Source organism: Scyliorhinus canicula, chromosome 1 (genome assembly GCF_902713615.1).
Source record: "Scyliorhinus canicula chromosome 1, sScyCan1.1, whole genome shotgun sequence".
Classification (NCBI taxonomy): domain Eukaryota; kingdom Metazoa; phylum Chordata; class Chondrichthyes; order Carcharhiniformes; family Scyliorhinidae; genus Scyliorhinus; species Scyliorhinus canicula.
The window spans coordinates 119454706-119467041 of NC_052146.1; the positions used below are offsets into that span (position 1 = coordinate 119454706).

The 12336-nt window shown below is 47.1% G+C and overlaps 1 protein-coding gene across 2 annotated transcripts in view; it reads left to right on the forward strand.

Moving 5' to 3' along the window:
• The window catches only part of tcea3 (transcription elongation factor A (SII), 3), a 120182-nt gene that overhangs the window by 90980 nt on the left and 16866 nt on the right, over positions 1-12336 (forward strand). For both annotated transcript variants that reach the window (XM_038798786.1, XM_038798780.1), the window contains exon 8: positions 4181-4323. In XM_038798786.1, the coding sequence (XP_038654714.1) occupies positions 4181-4323 (143 nt within the window). The remainder of the gene's footprint in view (positions 1-4180; positions 4324-12336) is intronic.

A 12336-nucleotide genomic window follows, 5' to 3' on the forward strand; every position in this document is an offset into this window, starting at 1 on the left:
GTGGCAACTTTCAGGGATTTATGTACCTGGATGCCGAGATCTCTCTGTTCATCTACACTACCAAGAATCTTGCCATTAGCCCAGTACTCTGCATTCCTGTTACACCTTCCAAAGTGAACCACCTCACACTTTTCCGCATTAAACTCCATCCGCCACCTCTCAGCCCATCTCTGAAGCTTATCTACGCACCTCTGTATCCTATAACATCCTTCAGAACTATCCACAACTCCACCGACCTTCGTGTCATCTGCAAATTTATTAACCCATCCTTCTACACCCTCTTCCAGGTCATTTATAAAAATGACAAACAGCAGTGGCCCCAAAACAGATCCTTGCAGTACACCACTAGTAACTGAACTCCAGGATGAACATTTGCCATCAACCACCACCATCTGTCTTCTTTCAGCTAGCCAATTACTGATCCAAACCACTAAATCACCTTCAATCTCATACTTCCTTATTTTCTGCAATAGCCTACCGTGGGGAACCTTATCAAACGCCTTACTGAAATCCATATACACCACATCAGCCGCTTTACCCTGATCCACCTGTTTGGTCACCTCCTCAAAAAACTCAATAAGGTTTGTGAGGCATGACCTACCCTTCACAAAACCGTGTTGACTATCGCTAATCAACTTGTTCTTTTCAAGATGATTATAAACCCTATCTCTTATAACCTTTTCCAACATTTTACCCACAACTGAAGTAAGGCTCACAGGTCTATAATTACCAGGGTTGTCTCTACTCTCCTTCTTGAACAAGGGGACAACATTTGCTATCCTCCAGTCTTCCGGCACTATTCCTGTCGACAAAGACGACATAAAGATCAAGGACAAAGGCTCTGCAATCTCCTCCCTGGCTTCCCAGAGAATCCTAGGATAAATCCCATCTGGCCCAGGGGACTTATCTATTTTGACATTTTCCAAAATTGCTAATACCTCCTCCTTGTGAACCTCAATTCCATCTAGCCTGGTCGACTGAACCGGAATATTCTCCTCGACAACATTGTCTTTCTCCAGTGTAAACACTGACGAAAAATATCCATTTAACACTTCCCCTATCTCCTCTGATTCCACACACAACTTTCCACTACTATCCTTGATTGGCCCTAATCTTACTCTAGTCATTCTTTTGTTCCTGATATACCTATAGAAAGCTTTAGGGTTTTCCTTGATCCTATCCGCCAACGACTTTTCGTGTCCTCTCCTCGCTCTTCTTAACTCTCCCTTTCGGTCCTTCCTGGCTAACTTGTAACTCTCAAGTGCCCTAACTGAGCCTTCATGTCTCATCCTAACATAAGCCGCCTTCTTCCTCTTGACAAGTGCTTCAACTTCCTTAGTAAACCACGGTTCCCTTGCTCGACAACTTCCTCCCTGCCTGACAGGTACATACTTATCAAGGACACGCAGTAGCTGTTCCTTGAAAAAGCTCCACATTTTGATTGTACCCATCCCCTGCAGTTTCCTTCCCCATCCTATACATCCTAAATCTTGCCGAATAGCATCATAATTGCCTTTCCCCCAGCTATAATTCTTGCCTTGCGGTATATACCTATCCCTGCCCATTGCTAAAGTAAACATAACCGAGGGAGAAGGACCGACTGCTGGTAAGGAAGGGCTGGGTGGGACAGACGACCACTCACACTATGGGATGAGGGCTGGGGGGGTAGCAATATTAATTAGCAAGAATAGGTTAGTAGGTTTACGGAAACCAAGACATTTACAGACCCAGGGGGACAGTGCGTCATGGTCAGTGGTGTCCTGGAAGGGGCACTGGTCGTACTGGTAAATGTGTACGCTCCCAACTGGGACGACACAGAATTCATAAAGAAGACCATGGCAGAAATCCCCGGCCTTGACACACACCGACTGATCATGGGGGGGGCGACTTCAGCTGTGTACAGGACCCACTGACCGACTGATCAAACCCCAGAGCAGGAATGGAGGAGGCATCCTGTAAAGGAACAACCCTCCGGGCCTTGGCCACAGCAGCACTCCCATCCCCCTCAACAAGATACACAACGAGCCCAGCGGTAGCGGCCACGCTGAGAACGTGGACCCAGCTGAGACAACACTTCGGGATAACCAAAATGTCCCCCAGGCCCCCATTTGTGGCAATCACAGATTCCCCCCAGCCATGCTGGATACCACCTTCAAAAGATGGAGGCGGGACGGGGGGGACTAGGGCGCAGACTGGTGACACTGGACGAACTGACGAGAAAGTGGAAATTAGCAGAAGGACAGGAAATGAGACACCTCCAAATAAAACACTTCCTCTGCGAGGAGACAGTGGGGTACCCCGGGGCCCCAGAAACCACACTACTAGGCACAAGCAACGAGAATGGGGGGCTATGTGGGAAAATATACGGACAGCTACTTGACAAAGCCCGGACTCCACTGGACGAGACCAGACACAAATGGGAGGACGAACTGGGGACCGAGGTAGGGTGGGGACTCTGGAGCGAAGCACTGAGCAGGGTGAACTCCACCTCCTCCTGCGCAAGGCTAAGCCTAATGCAGCTCAAAGTGGTGCACAGAGCGCACCTGACCAGAACCCGAATGAGCAGGTTCTTCTCGGAGGTGGAGGACAAATGTGAACGGTGCCAGAGGGGCCCGGCCAACCACACCCACATGTTTTGGGCTGGCCCCAAACTTGCCGGGTTCTGAGCAGCCTTCTCCGAGGCAATGTCCAAGGTTGTGGGGGTGAGGGTGAAGCCATGCCCAATAATGGCAACCTTCGGGGTATCGGAGCAGCCAGAGTTACACACGGGGAAGGGGGCCAATGCCCTAGCTTTCGCTTCTCTAATTGCACACCGGAGAATCCTGCTCGGCTGGCGATCGGCAGCACCACCCACAGCTGCAGACTGGCTCACTGACCTTTTGGAATTTCTCCACCTGGAGAAGATTAAGTACACCATTCGAGGGTCAGAGGAAGGCTTTCTGGATACTTGGGGGCAGTTTGTTGGCCTGTTCCGAAACCTGTTCGAGGCCAGCAACGGGCAAGGGGGAGAAACCATAGACCGATCCAGAGGCAACAAAATGCACATTGGATCAGTTAAACGAAGGACAAACTAAACCTCTCTGTATAAAAAAGGAAATTAGCGCAGGCGTGGAAAAATGTGATGTGTATATCTACAACTGTTTATAAATATGGGAAATGCCAATAAAAAGATTTATAAAAAAAAAACCAGGAAATAATTTGGTAGTAGGAAGCCCTACATTAGTAACCTTTGAATGTAAATAAAAGGTTCCCTTTGTAACTATGTACACCACTGTAAATAAGGAAATGTGATTATGAAAACTATGGTCACAGATGCAGGGACAACCTGTGATATATATGTTGTTGATGTGTTTTTAAAATTTGTATCATGTAAATTTTGATATTGTGTTAAAATTCCAATAAAAATACTTTAAAAATATATATTTTCCTTATTGGTGACACAGCACCATTTGTAGCATTCGGTCCCCATAACAATTGTCCAGAAAAAGATGGTAGGTAAACGTCTTGGGATTTTAAGGGACACTTTCACTCTGAGTCTGGTAGAGAATGGAACTTGCACAGAGCGCTTCCCACGCAACTTGACAGTAGGGGAAGGAAAGTGGAAATGAGATAGATAATCTTATTGAATGGTGGAACAAGCTCAAGGAGCTGGATGGCCTAAACATCCTCCTGTTTCCTATTTCCCGGCCAGCCTCCCAATGTGCTCTTCCAATCACACTGCACAGGATGACTGCCCTGTGACCCTGCTCTGACTTGGCAGTTACTAACAAGTTATTTCCTTTAATTCCACTTGTTTGAAAAGCATTAGTGAAGGGAAGATGTGTTGAGCTTGGATAACTCCATCAGCTAATAGAAGAGTTTTGAAAGCCCTTGGTGATCATGTCACATCTAAGGAGAGATGGCCTGAATTTTTGGCACCAAGTTCTCTCCTGAATGGATTCTTAGATCAAGCTGATGGAAAGTGCAGGTGGGCCTTTAAAATTGTTCCACACGATATGAGTGCTGCTGGTTAGGCCAGCATTCTTATGCTTGTTGGTTTACTGATCCCCTTTTCCTTTTGGTCTTTCTGTTGATCACTGAGATAAAGATACCTTTTTGGGATTCTTTATTTCTGCAATATGCATGTCCAGGTTGAACTTAGAGTTTTCCTCTTTTGACCTATGATACCTGTTTTTAACAGTGGAGGTGGCAGCAAAGGAAAGACGGAGTCACCTTCCAGCCCTACCTTCTCCTCACCAACCATTCTACCTCCTTTCCTGTCAACTGGGGTGTCCATCCGTGACAAATGCATAGAGATGATGATAGCAGCTTTGAAGACTGATGGTAAGATGCTTTTTTAACATTTTAAGTTGGTTTGGTTTATTATTGTTAACATGTACTGGACAGCACCAGCAGGTGGCAGTGTCAGAGTCGGGAAACAACAAAAGCTAAAGGGCATTTTGGTCAAGGAGGGGTTGTTGGGTAAAACAGTGTTGCTCGTTTTGCTAAGTGTGCTTTACACTTAATTGCTCTGTTTTATAACCTTGCTCTAGAGTCGCCAGGTATCTTTATGATACCACCACAAGGTTCAAGTTCAAGTGCTGATCAATAACTCAATACACCAGTTAGTAAGGTTCAAATCAAAACACATTTATTATATACACAGTCAATCGCTGCTCATGCATAAAATAGTACAGAACTAGACTATTTCTACCACTAAAGGCCAATACTTAGCTTTGGAAAAGGAACCCATTGGGTCAGGGAACAATGGCCTCTCGTTCGATCCTGAGACTGCAGGCTTCCAGCTGGTATGGACTAAGGGTTAGGAGCGCCTATCTTGTAGCGTGCGTTAACTGGACACTTACTTGTTGGTGTAGCTGCTAGGCAGGTCTCTGTAAAGGGTTGTTTCGAGCTGCTGGGAGACCCTGCCAAGAAGACCGAATTGAACTTGGGGACTCTACTTTATAGTCCCCAGGGGCTTCGCGCCCTTCTGGGTGGACCCGGTACCTGGCTCCAATTGATTGGACCATGTTCCAATCGATTGGTTTGATTTCCCCAATACTGGGGCTGTTCCTGATCGCTGGGCGGCTCCTAAGTGTCCGTTGGCTTCTGCTGGCGCCGAGGAGTCTGGCTTTGCCTCGATTATCTTAACTGTTGCTACTGTTCCCGGGGATTGCTCATCAATATGCAGATGGTCGTCAGTTTCAGTGCTGTCTGCTTTCTGCGAGTCTAATATACAGGAAGCTTGGCATTCTGCTTGCTTCCCTGTACCTGTCCATTTTTCCCTGCGTTCTTAGCGAATCTCCATTTTAAAGTCGGGAAGTGGCCAACCCAGGTGGCTACAACAGCAGGGTGTCTTTGCTGTGGAATTTGTTGAATATGTTCAGATGAAAATGAAATGAAATGAAAATGGCTTATTGTCACGAGTAGGCTTCAATGAAGTTACTGTGAAAAGCCCCTAGTCGCCACAATCCGGCGCCTGTCCGGGGAGGCTGGTAGGAGAAAATGATGGATTTTCTTCACTTTTTGACATTCAAGGAATTCATTAATTAAAGAGTAAAAGAAAGAACTTGCGTTATCATGCCACCTTTCAAGACTTCTGGACATTTCAAAATGCTTTCAGAGACAATAAGGTATTTTTAAAATGTTGTTACGGCTGAAATGTAGGACATTCTGAATCCAATTTGCATACAATAAATCCCCACAACCAGTAACATGATAATGACCAGATACTGTAATCCAGATAGTGATATTCAAGGGTTAGCAATGTTGCTTCACAGCTCCAGAGTGCCAGGTTCGATTCCCGGCTTGGGTCACTGTTTGTCAGGAGTCTGCACGTTCTCCCCATGTCTGCGGGGGTATCCTCCCACAGACCAAAGGCGTGCAGGTTAGGTGGATTGGCCATGATAAATTGCCCTTAGTGACCAAAAAGGTTAGGAGGGGTTATTGGCTTACGGGGATAGGGTGGAAGTGAGGGATTAAGTGGGTCAGTGCAGACTCGATAGGCCAAATGGCCTCCTTCTGCACTGTATGTTCTATATTCTATATATCTGCTGCCTCTGTAATAATAATAATCATAATCATCTTTATTATTGTCACAAGTAGGCTTTCATTGACACTCCAATGAAGTTACTGTGAAAAGCCCCTAGTCGCCACATTCCGGCACCTGTTTGGGTACACTGAGGGAGAATTCAGAATGCCTAATTTACATAACAGCATGACTTTTGGGAGGAAACCGGAGAAAACCCACGCAGACACGGGGAGAACGTGCAGACTCTGCATAAACAGTGACCCAAGTGAGAATCGTACCCGGGACCCAGGCGCCGTGAAGCAACGGTGCTAACCACTGTGCTCCTGTGCCGCCCATAGACGGTCATGGGTTTGGAAGGTGCCAATCAAACGGGCTGCTTTGTCCTGAATGATGACAAACCTCTTCAGTGTTTTCGGAGCGGCACTCATCCAGCGGCACTCATCCAGCAAGTGGAGAGTATTCCATCACCCTCCTGACTTGTGCCTTGTAGATTGTGGATTGACTTTTGGGGAGTCAGGATGTGAGATACTCATCACAGGATTTTTAGCCTCTGGCCTGCTCTTGTAGCCACAGTATTTACATGTCTGGTCCAGTTTAATTTCTGGTCAGTGGTAACCCCAAGATGTTACAGTGACGATTCAGTGATGGTACTGCCATTGAATGTCAAGGGGCGATTGGAGAGGGTCATTGTCCAGCACTTCTGTGGCACGAATGCAACTTGCCACTTGCAAGCCCAAGCCTGGAAGTTGTCCAGGTCGCACTGCCTTTGGACATGGACTGATTCGGTATCTGAGGAGTGGCGAATGGTTCTGAACCTTGTGCAATCAGTAGCAAAAATTCCCATTTTTAAAAAATATATTTTTTTATTGAGTTTTCACATTTTTTATCCAAAAATTTACAAACACATATTCATAACCGAAGAGGATCCGAGCAACAACTGCGGCCATGACCCCCCCCCCCCCCCCCCCCAAACCCTTTAACAGGAGTAGGGCTCAGTTCAATTCAATGGGAACAAGTTCCATAGCGAGCGAGTTTAGCTGCGTGTTTCCCGGTGCTCACAGTGCCAAGAATCACGTGGCTATACAACGCGAGTCACATTGCATAAGGAGCCTCAATGGGGACCGAAGCCGCACATAGCCCTGTTTTGTACTCTGGGGAGCTCTGCTCGCCGGAACTCATTTTTAAAATGGTGTCCTGATCTCCGAGGCCCCCGAAGCGACCCCCAACCCCCCCTCCCCACCCCCCCGCCCGAAGATACTATGGGAGGGTCCCTTGGCCCCCTCCGCAGCCCCCGCCAACACCCACACATAACTTTACTGATGATTTAGAATAGACTGATGGGGCAGTAATTGGCTGGGTTGGATTTATCCTGCTTTAACAGTCGCTTCATACTTGTGACAATAAAAGATTATTTATTTATTTTGTTTACAGGGCATACCTAGACAAATTTCTACATGCTCGGTAAATGCCTGTGTAATAGCTGTACTCAAAACAGCTTGACTATAGATACAGAAAGTTTTGGAGCACAAGTTTTCAGCATTATTATCAGAATATTGTCAGGTCCCATAGTCTTTCCAGCATCCAGTGCCATCAGCCTTTTCTTGATATCACGTGTAATGAATCAAATTGGCTGAAGACTGGAATTTGTGATGCTGGGGAGCTCCAGAGGAGGCTGAGATGAATCATCCACTTCCACTTATGGCTGAAGATTGCAGCAAATGCCTCTGCCTTATCTTTTGCACTGATGTGCTGGGCTCCTCAATCGTTGCGGATAGGGATATTGGGGGAGCCTCCTCCTCCAGCGAATTGTTTAATTGTTCATCACCACTCATGACTGGATGCAGTAGGATTGCAGAGCTTAGATCAGATCTGTTGATTGGGAAACTTTGACCAGGACACCGAGGAAGATCTCCCCCGCTCTTCTTCCTAAATATTGCTGGGATCCTAAATATTGCTGGAATCATTTGCGTCTATCTAAGAGGCATATGAGGCTCTGATTTAATATTTAATCTGAAAGATGGCTTCTCTTGACAGTGCAGCATTCCCTCAGGACTGCATTGGCAGTGCTGGCCTAGATTTTGTGCTCTAGGTTTTTAGTGAGACTCATTAGTTAGGAATGCTAGCAACATAAGCCACAGCTAGCACTTAATTGGTTGCTAACTGGGCTTTTTCTCATTTCATAATTCCTTCAATTGCCTCACCCTCGGTGGTAGCTACTTTTCAACATCAATGAATTGGGTGGGGTGATGGTGGAAGAGAAGGCAGTGAAACTGCGAGAGGAGCCCATTTTTATCAACACTGCCAGGAAAGTAGACCAATATCTTCAGTCGTGGAGGTACTGCTTGGTGAGGTAATGTTTTGGTGAGGTTTGACTTCTTGACTTGCTTCTATTAAATCAAATCTCATTTGAAATAGCTTTGCACACCCAGATGCCATGTACTCTCAAAGTCTAACCCGATTGTACATAAGCTATGAACATACAAAATAAGAGCAAATGTAGGCCATTCGGCCCCTCGAGCCTGCTCCGCCATTCAATAAGATCATGGTTGTTATGTTTGTGTTTTGCATTCTAAATTCCCTTCTACCCCCGATAACCTTGGGTTTTGATGAGGCAAGTGCATATATCTACCTCTGCCTTAAAAAATATTCAATGATCCCGCATTTACCACCTTCTGAGGCAGAGTTCAAGATTCATACGACCCTCTCAGAGAAAAAAATAATTCTGGTCATCTCCTTTCCTTTAAAAGTTGACTGCTAATTTAAAAACAGTGCCCCCTATTTCTGGACTGAAGCACAAGAGGAAACATTCTTTCCACGTTCCCTTGTCGAGACTGTTTAGGATCTTAAATACTTCAATCAAGTCAACCCATACTTTCTGAACTTTAGTTGCCTGTCCAACTTATCCAACCCATTCATTCCAGGTATCAATCTAGTAAACCTCCTCTGAACCGCCTCCAATGTATTTACATAATTCCTTAAGAAGGAGACCAAAACTGCACACATTGGGTGGAATTCTCCCATTTTGATAAGTGTAGAGGCAGGCAGTGCCGGCAGCACTCGGAAACTGATGGCTGGATCCGACAGTCAACATGGATTTACAAAAGGGAAATCATGCTTGAAAAATCTACTGGAATTCTTCAAGTTGGTGAGGGGGGGGGGGGGGAATTTGGTATATTTGGATATTCAGAAGACTCTTGACAAGGCCCCACATAAGAGGATAGTGTGTAAAATTAAAGCACATGGGGTTGGTGGTAGTGTATCGAGATGAATAGAAAACTGGTTGACAGATGGGAAACAAAGAGTAGGAATACATGGGTTTTTCTCCAAATGGCAGGCAATGGCTAGTGGGGTGCTCCAGGGATCGGTGCTGGGACCCTAACTATTCACAATATGTATTAATGATTTAGAGGAGGGAACTAAATGTAATATCACCAAATTTGCAGGTAACACAAAGCTGGATGGAAGGGTGAGCTGTGAGGAGGATGAAGAGATGTTTCAGTGTGATTTGGACAGGCTGAGTGAGTGGGCAAATGAATGGCAGATGCAGGCTAAAGTGAGGTTATCCACTTTGGTAGCAAAGACAAGAAGGCAGATTATTATGAGTGGCTATAAATTTAGAGAGGAGAATGTACAACGGGACTTTGTTGTCCTCGTACACCAATCACTGAAGGTGAATATGCAGTACAGCAGGCAGTGCAGAAGGCAAATGGCATGTTGGCTTTCATAGCGAGAGGATTCGAATACAGGAGCAGGGCTGTATTGCTGCAATTATACAGGGCCTTAGTGAGGCCAAACTTGGAATATTGTGTGCAGTTTTGGTCTCCTTATCTGAGGAAGGATGTTCTTGCTTTCATGGGAGTGCGGCAAAGGTTTACCAGACTGATTCCAGGGATGATGGGTCTGACTTCTATGAGGAGAGATTGAGTCAGTTAGGATTATACAGAACATAGAAAATAGGTGCAGGAATAGGCCATTCGGCCCTTTGAGCCTGCACCACCATTCAATATGGTGGACTCTATGAACCACCTTTGGTTGTGTTAGGTTGAGTCTTGCGCACGTGGAGGTGGGGTTGACCCTATGTAATGCTTCGCTCCAACATCCCCATCCTATTTCGAGCCCCAGGTCTGCCTCCCATTTCCTCCTCGTCACATCCAGTACAATGTTGGCCCTCGTCATCAGCCATTCGTACATGTCGCTACAGTTTACTTTACCTAAAATGTTTGCGTCTGGAGGGTGGCTATCACGACTGGGCTACTGGAGTGTTTTTTGCGTGGAGATGGTTGTCCCACTGTGGCGAGGGCCCTGAGCGACGTCTCCCTGCAGGAGGCCTCCTCCTTGCGCACCCACTCGGCTTCTAGCTCCTTAATCCACCCCATTATTCTTTCTGCTGTCACTGCTCAGTGGTAGTACTGTAGGTTTGGGAGAGCTAGCCCTCCCCTGGACTTTGTTTTCTGTAAGACTTTCCTTGGGATCCTAGCATTCTTTACCCACCATACAAACGCAATGATTAACTTGTCCGATGAGTTGAAAAAGGCCTGGGGATGTAGATTGGGATGGATCAAGTAGGAATAGATACCTGGGCAGCACGTTCATTTTGACCGTCTGCACTCTCCCCGTGAGGGAGAGCGGGAGTGTGTTCCAACTTTGCAGGTCCTTTTTGACTTCCTCTGTCAGGCTGGTCAGGTTCCACTTGTGAAGCCCTGCCCAGTCATGAGCGATTTGGATCCCCAGGTAGCGGAATTTGTGTTGGGCTTGTTTAAACGGCAGTCCCCCCAGCACTGCCCCTCCCTCTTGTGGGTTCACCGGGAAGATCTCGCTTTTGCTCATGTTGAGTTTGTAGCCCGAGAAAGCGCCAAACTCTTTCAGGAGCTTGATGATTCCTTCCATGCTGCTTTGTGGGTCCGAGATATGGAGGAGCAGGTCATCCGCATAGAGCGAGACTCTGTGCTCTCTGCCTCCCCTTTGGATCTCCCTCCAGTATTTTGCTGTTCTGTGAGCGATCGCAAGTGGTTCGATTGCGAGGGCGAACAGCAGCGAGGACAGCGGGTAACACTGCCTGGTGCCCCTGTGCAGCTGGAAGTACTGGGAGCTGGTGTTCCTTGTCTGTACACTTGCCATGTGAGCGTTGTACATGAGCTTCACCCAGGAGGTGAACCCTGTTCCAAGCCGAACTACTCCAGTACCTCTATGAGCTACTTGCACTCGACTCTGTCGATGGCCTTTTCTGCGTCCCGGGAGACGATCACCTCTGGTGTTCTCTCCCCGGATGGGGAGAGATCACGTTCAGCAGACGCCTGATGTTCGAGGTTAGCTGTCTACCTTTGACAAAGCCCGTTTGGTCCTCTGCGACCACCTCTGGAATGCAGTACTCCAGCTTTTTGACTAGGATCTTGGCCAGTATTTTGGTGTCTACGTTTAGTAGTGAGATGGATCTGTACAACTGCACTCCGTTGGGTCTTTGTCTTTCTTGGGTATTAGCGAGATTGAGGCCTGTGCTGGTGTAGGTGGCAGCGTGCCCCTTCCCAGAAAGTATGTGTACATCTCCCGCAGGTGCGGGGCCAGTGCTGTTGCGAAGATTTTGTAGAAGTCTGCCGGGAACCCGTCTGATCTCGACGCCTTCCCTGCCTGCATGGAGCTAATACTCTACATGATCTCTTCCAGTTCTAGCGGCGCTTCCAAGCCCTGTTTTCTATTCCTGTTTTTGCCACCAACGTGGATAACCTCACATTTCACCACATTATATTGCATTTGCCAAGTATTTCTCCATTCAGCCAGCCTGTCCAAATCAACCTGCAGCCTCTTTGCATCCTCCTCACAGCACACACTGCCACCCAGCTTCGTGTTGTCTGCAGATTAGGAGATTTGCATGCACTTCCTTCATCCAAATCATTAATGTACATTGTGAACAGCTGGAGTCGCAGCACTGAACCGTGCGGTACCCCACTGCCTGCCACTCTGAAAAGGACCCGTTTATTCCCACTCTCTGCTTTCTGTCTGCCAATCAGGCCTCTATTCACGTCAATACAGTGGCACAGTAGTTAGCACTGCTGCCTCACAGCTCCAGGCTCCCAGGTTCAATTCCGGCCTGGGGTGACTGTCTGTGTGGAGTTTGCATTTTCTCCCCGTGTCTGCGTGGGTTTTCTCCGGGTGCTCCGGTTTTCTCCCACAGTCCAAAGATGTACAGGTTAGTTGAATTGCTATGCTAAATTGCCCCTTAGTTTCCAAAAGGTTAGGTGGGGTTACGGGGATAGGATGGAGGTGTCGGCTTAAATAGGGTGCACTTTCCAAGGGCAGGTGCAGGCGCGATGGGCCGAATGGCCTCCTTC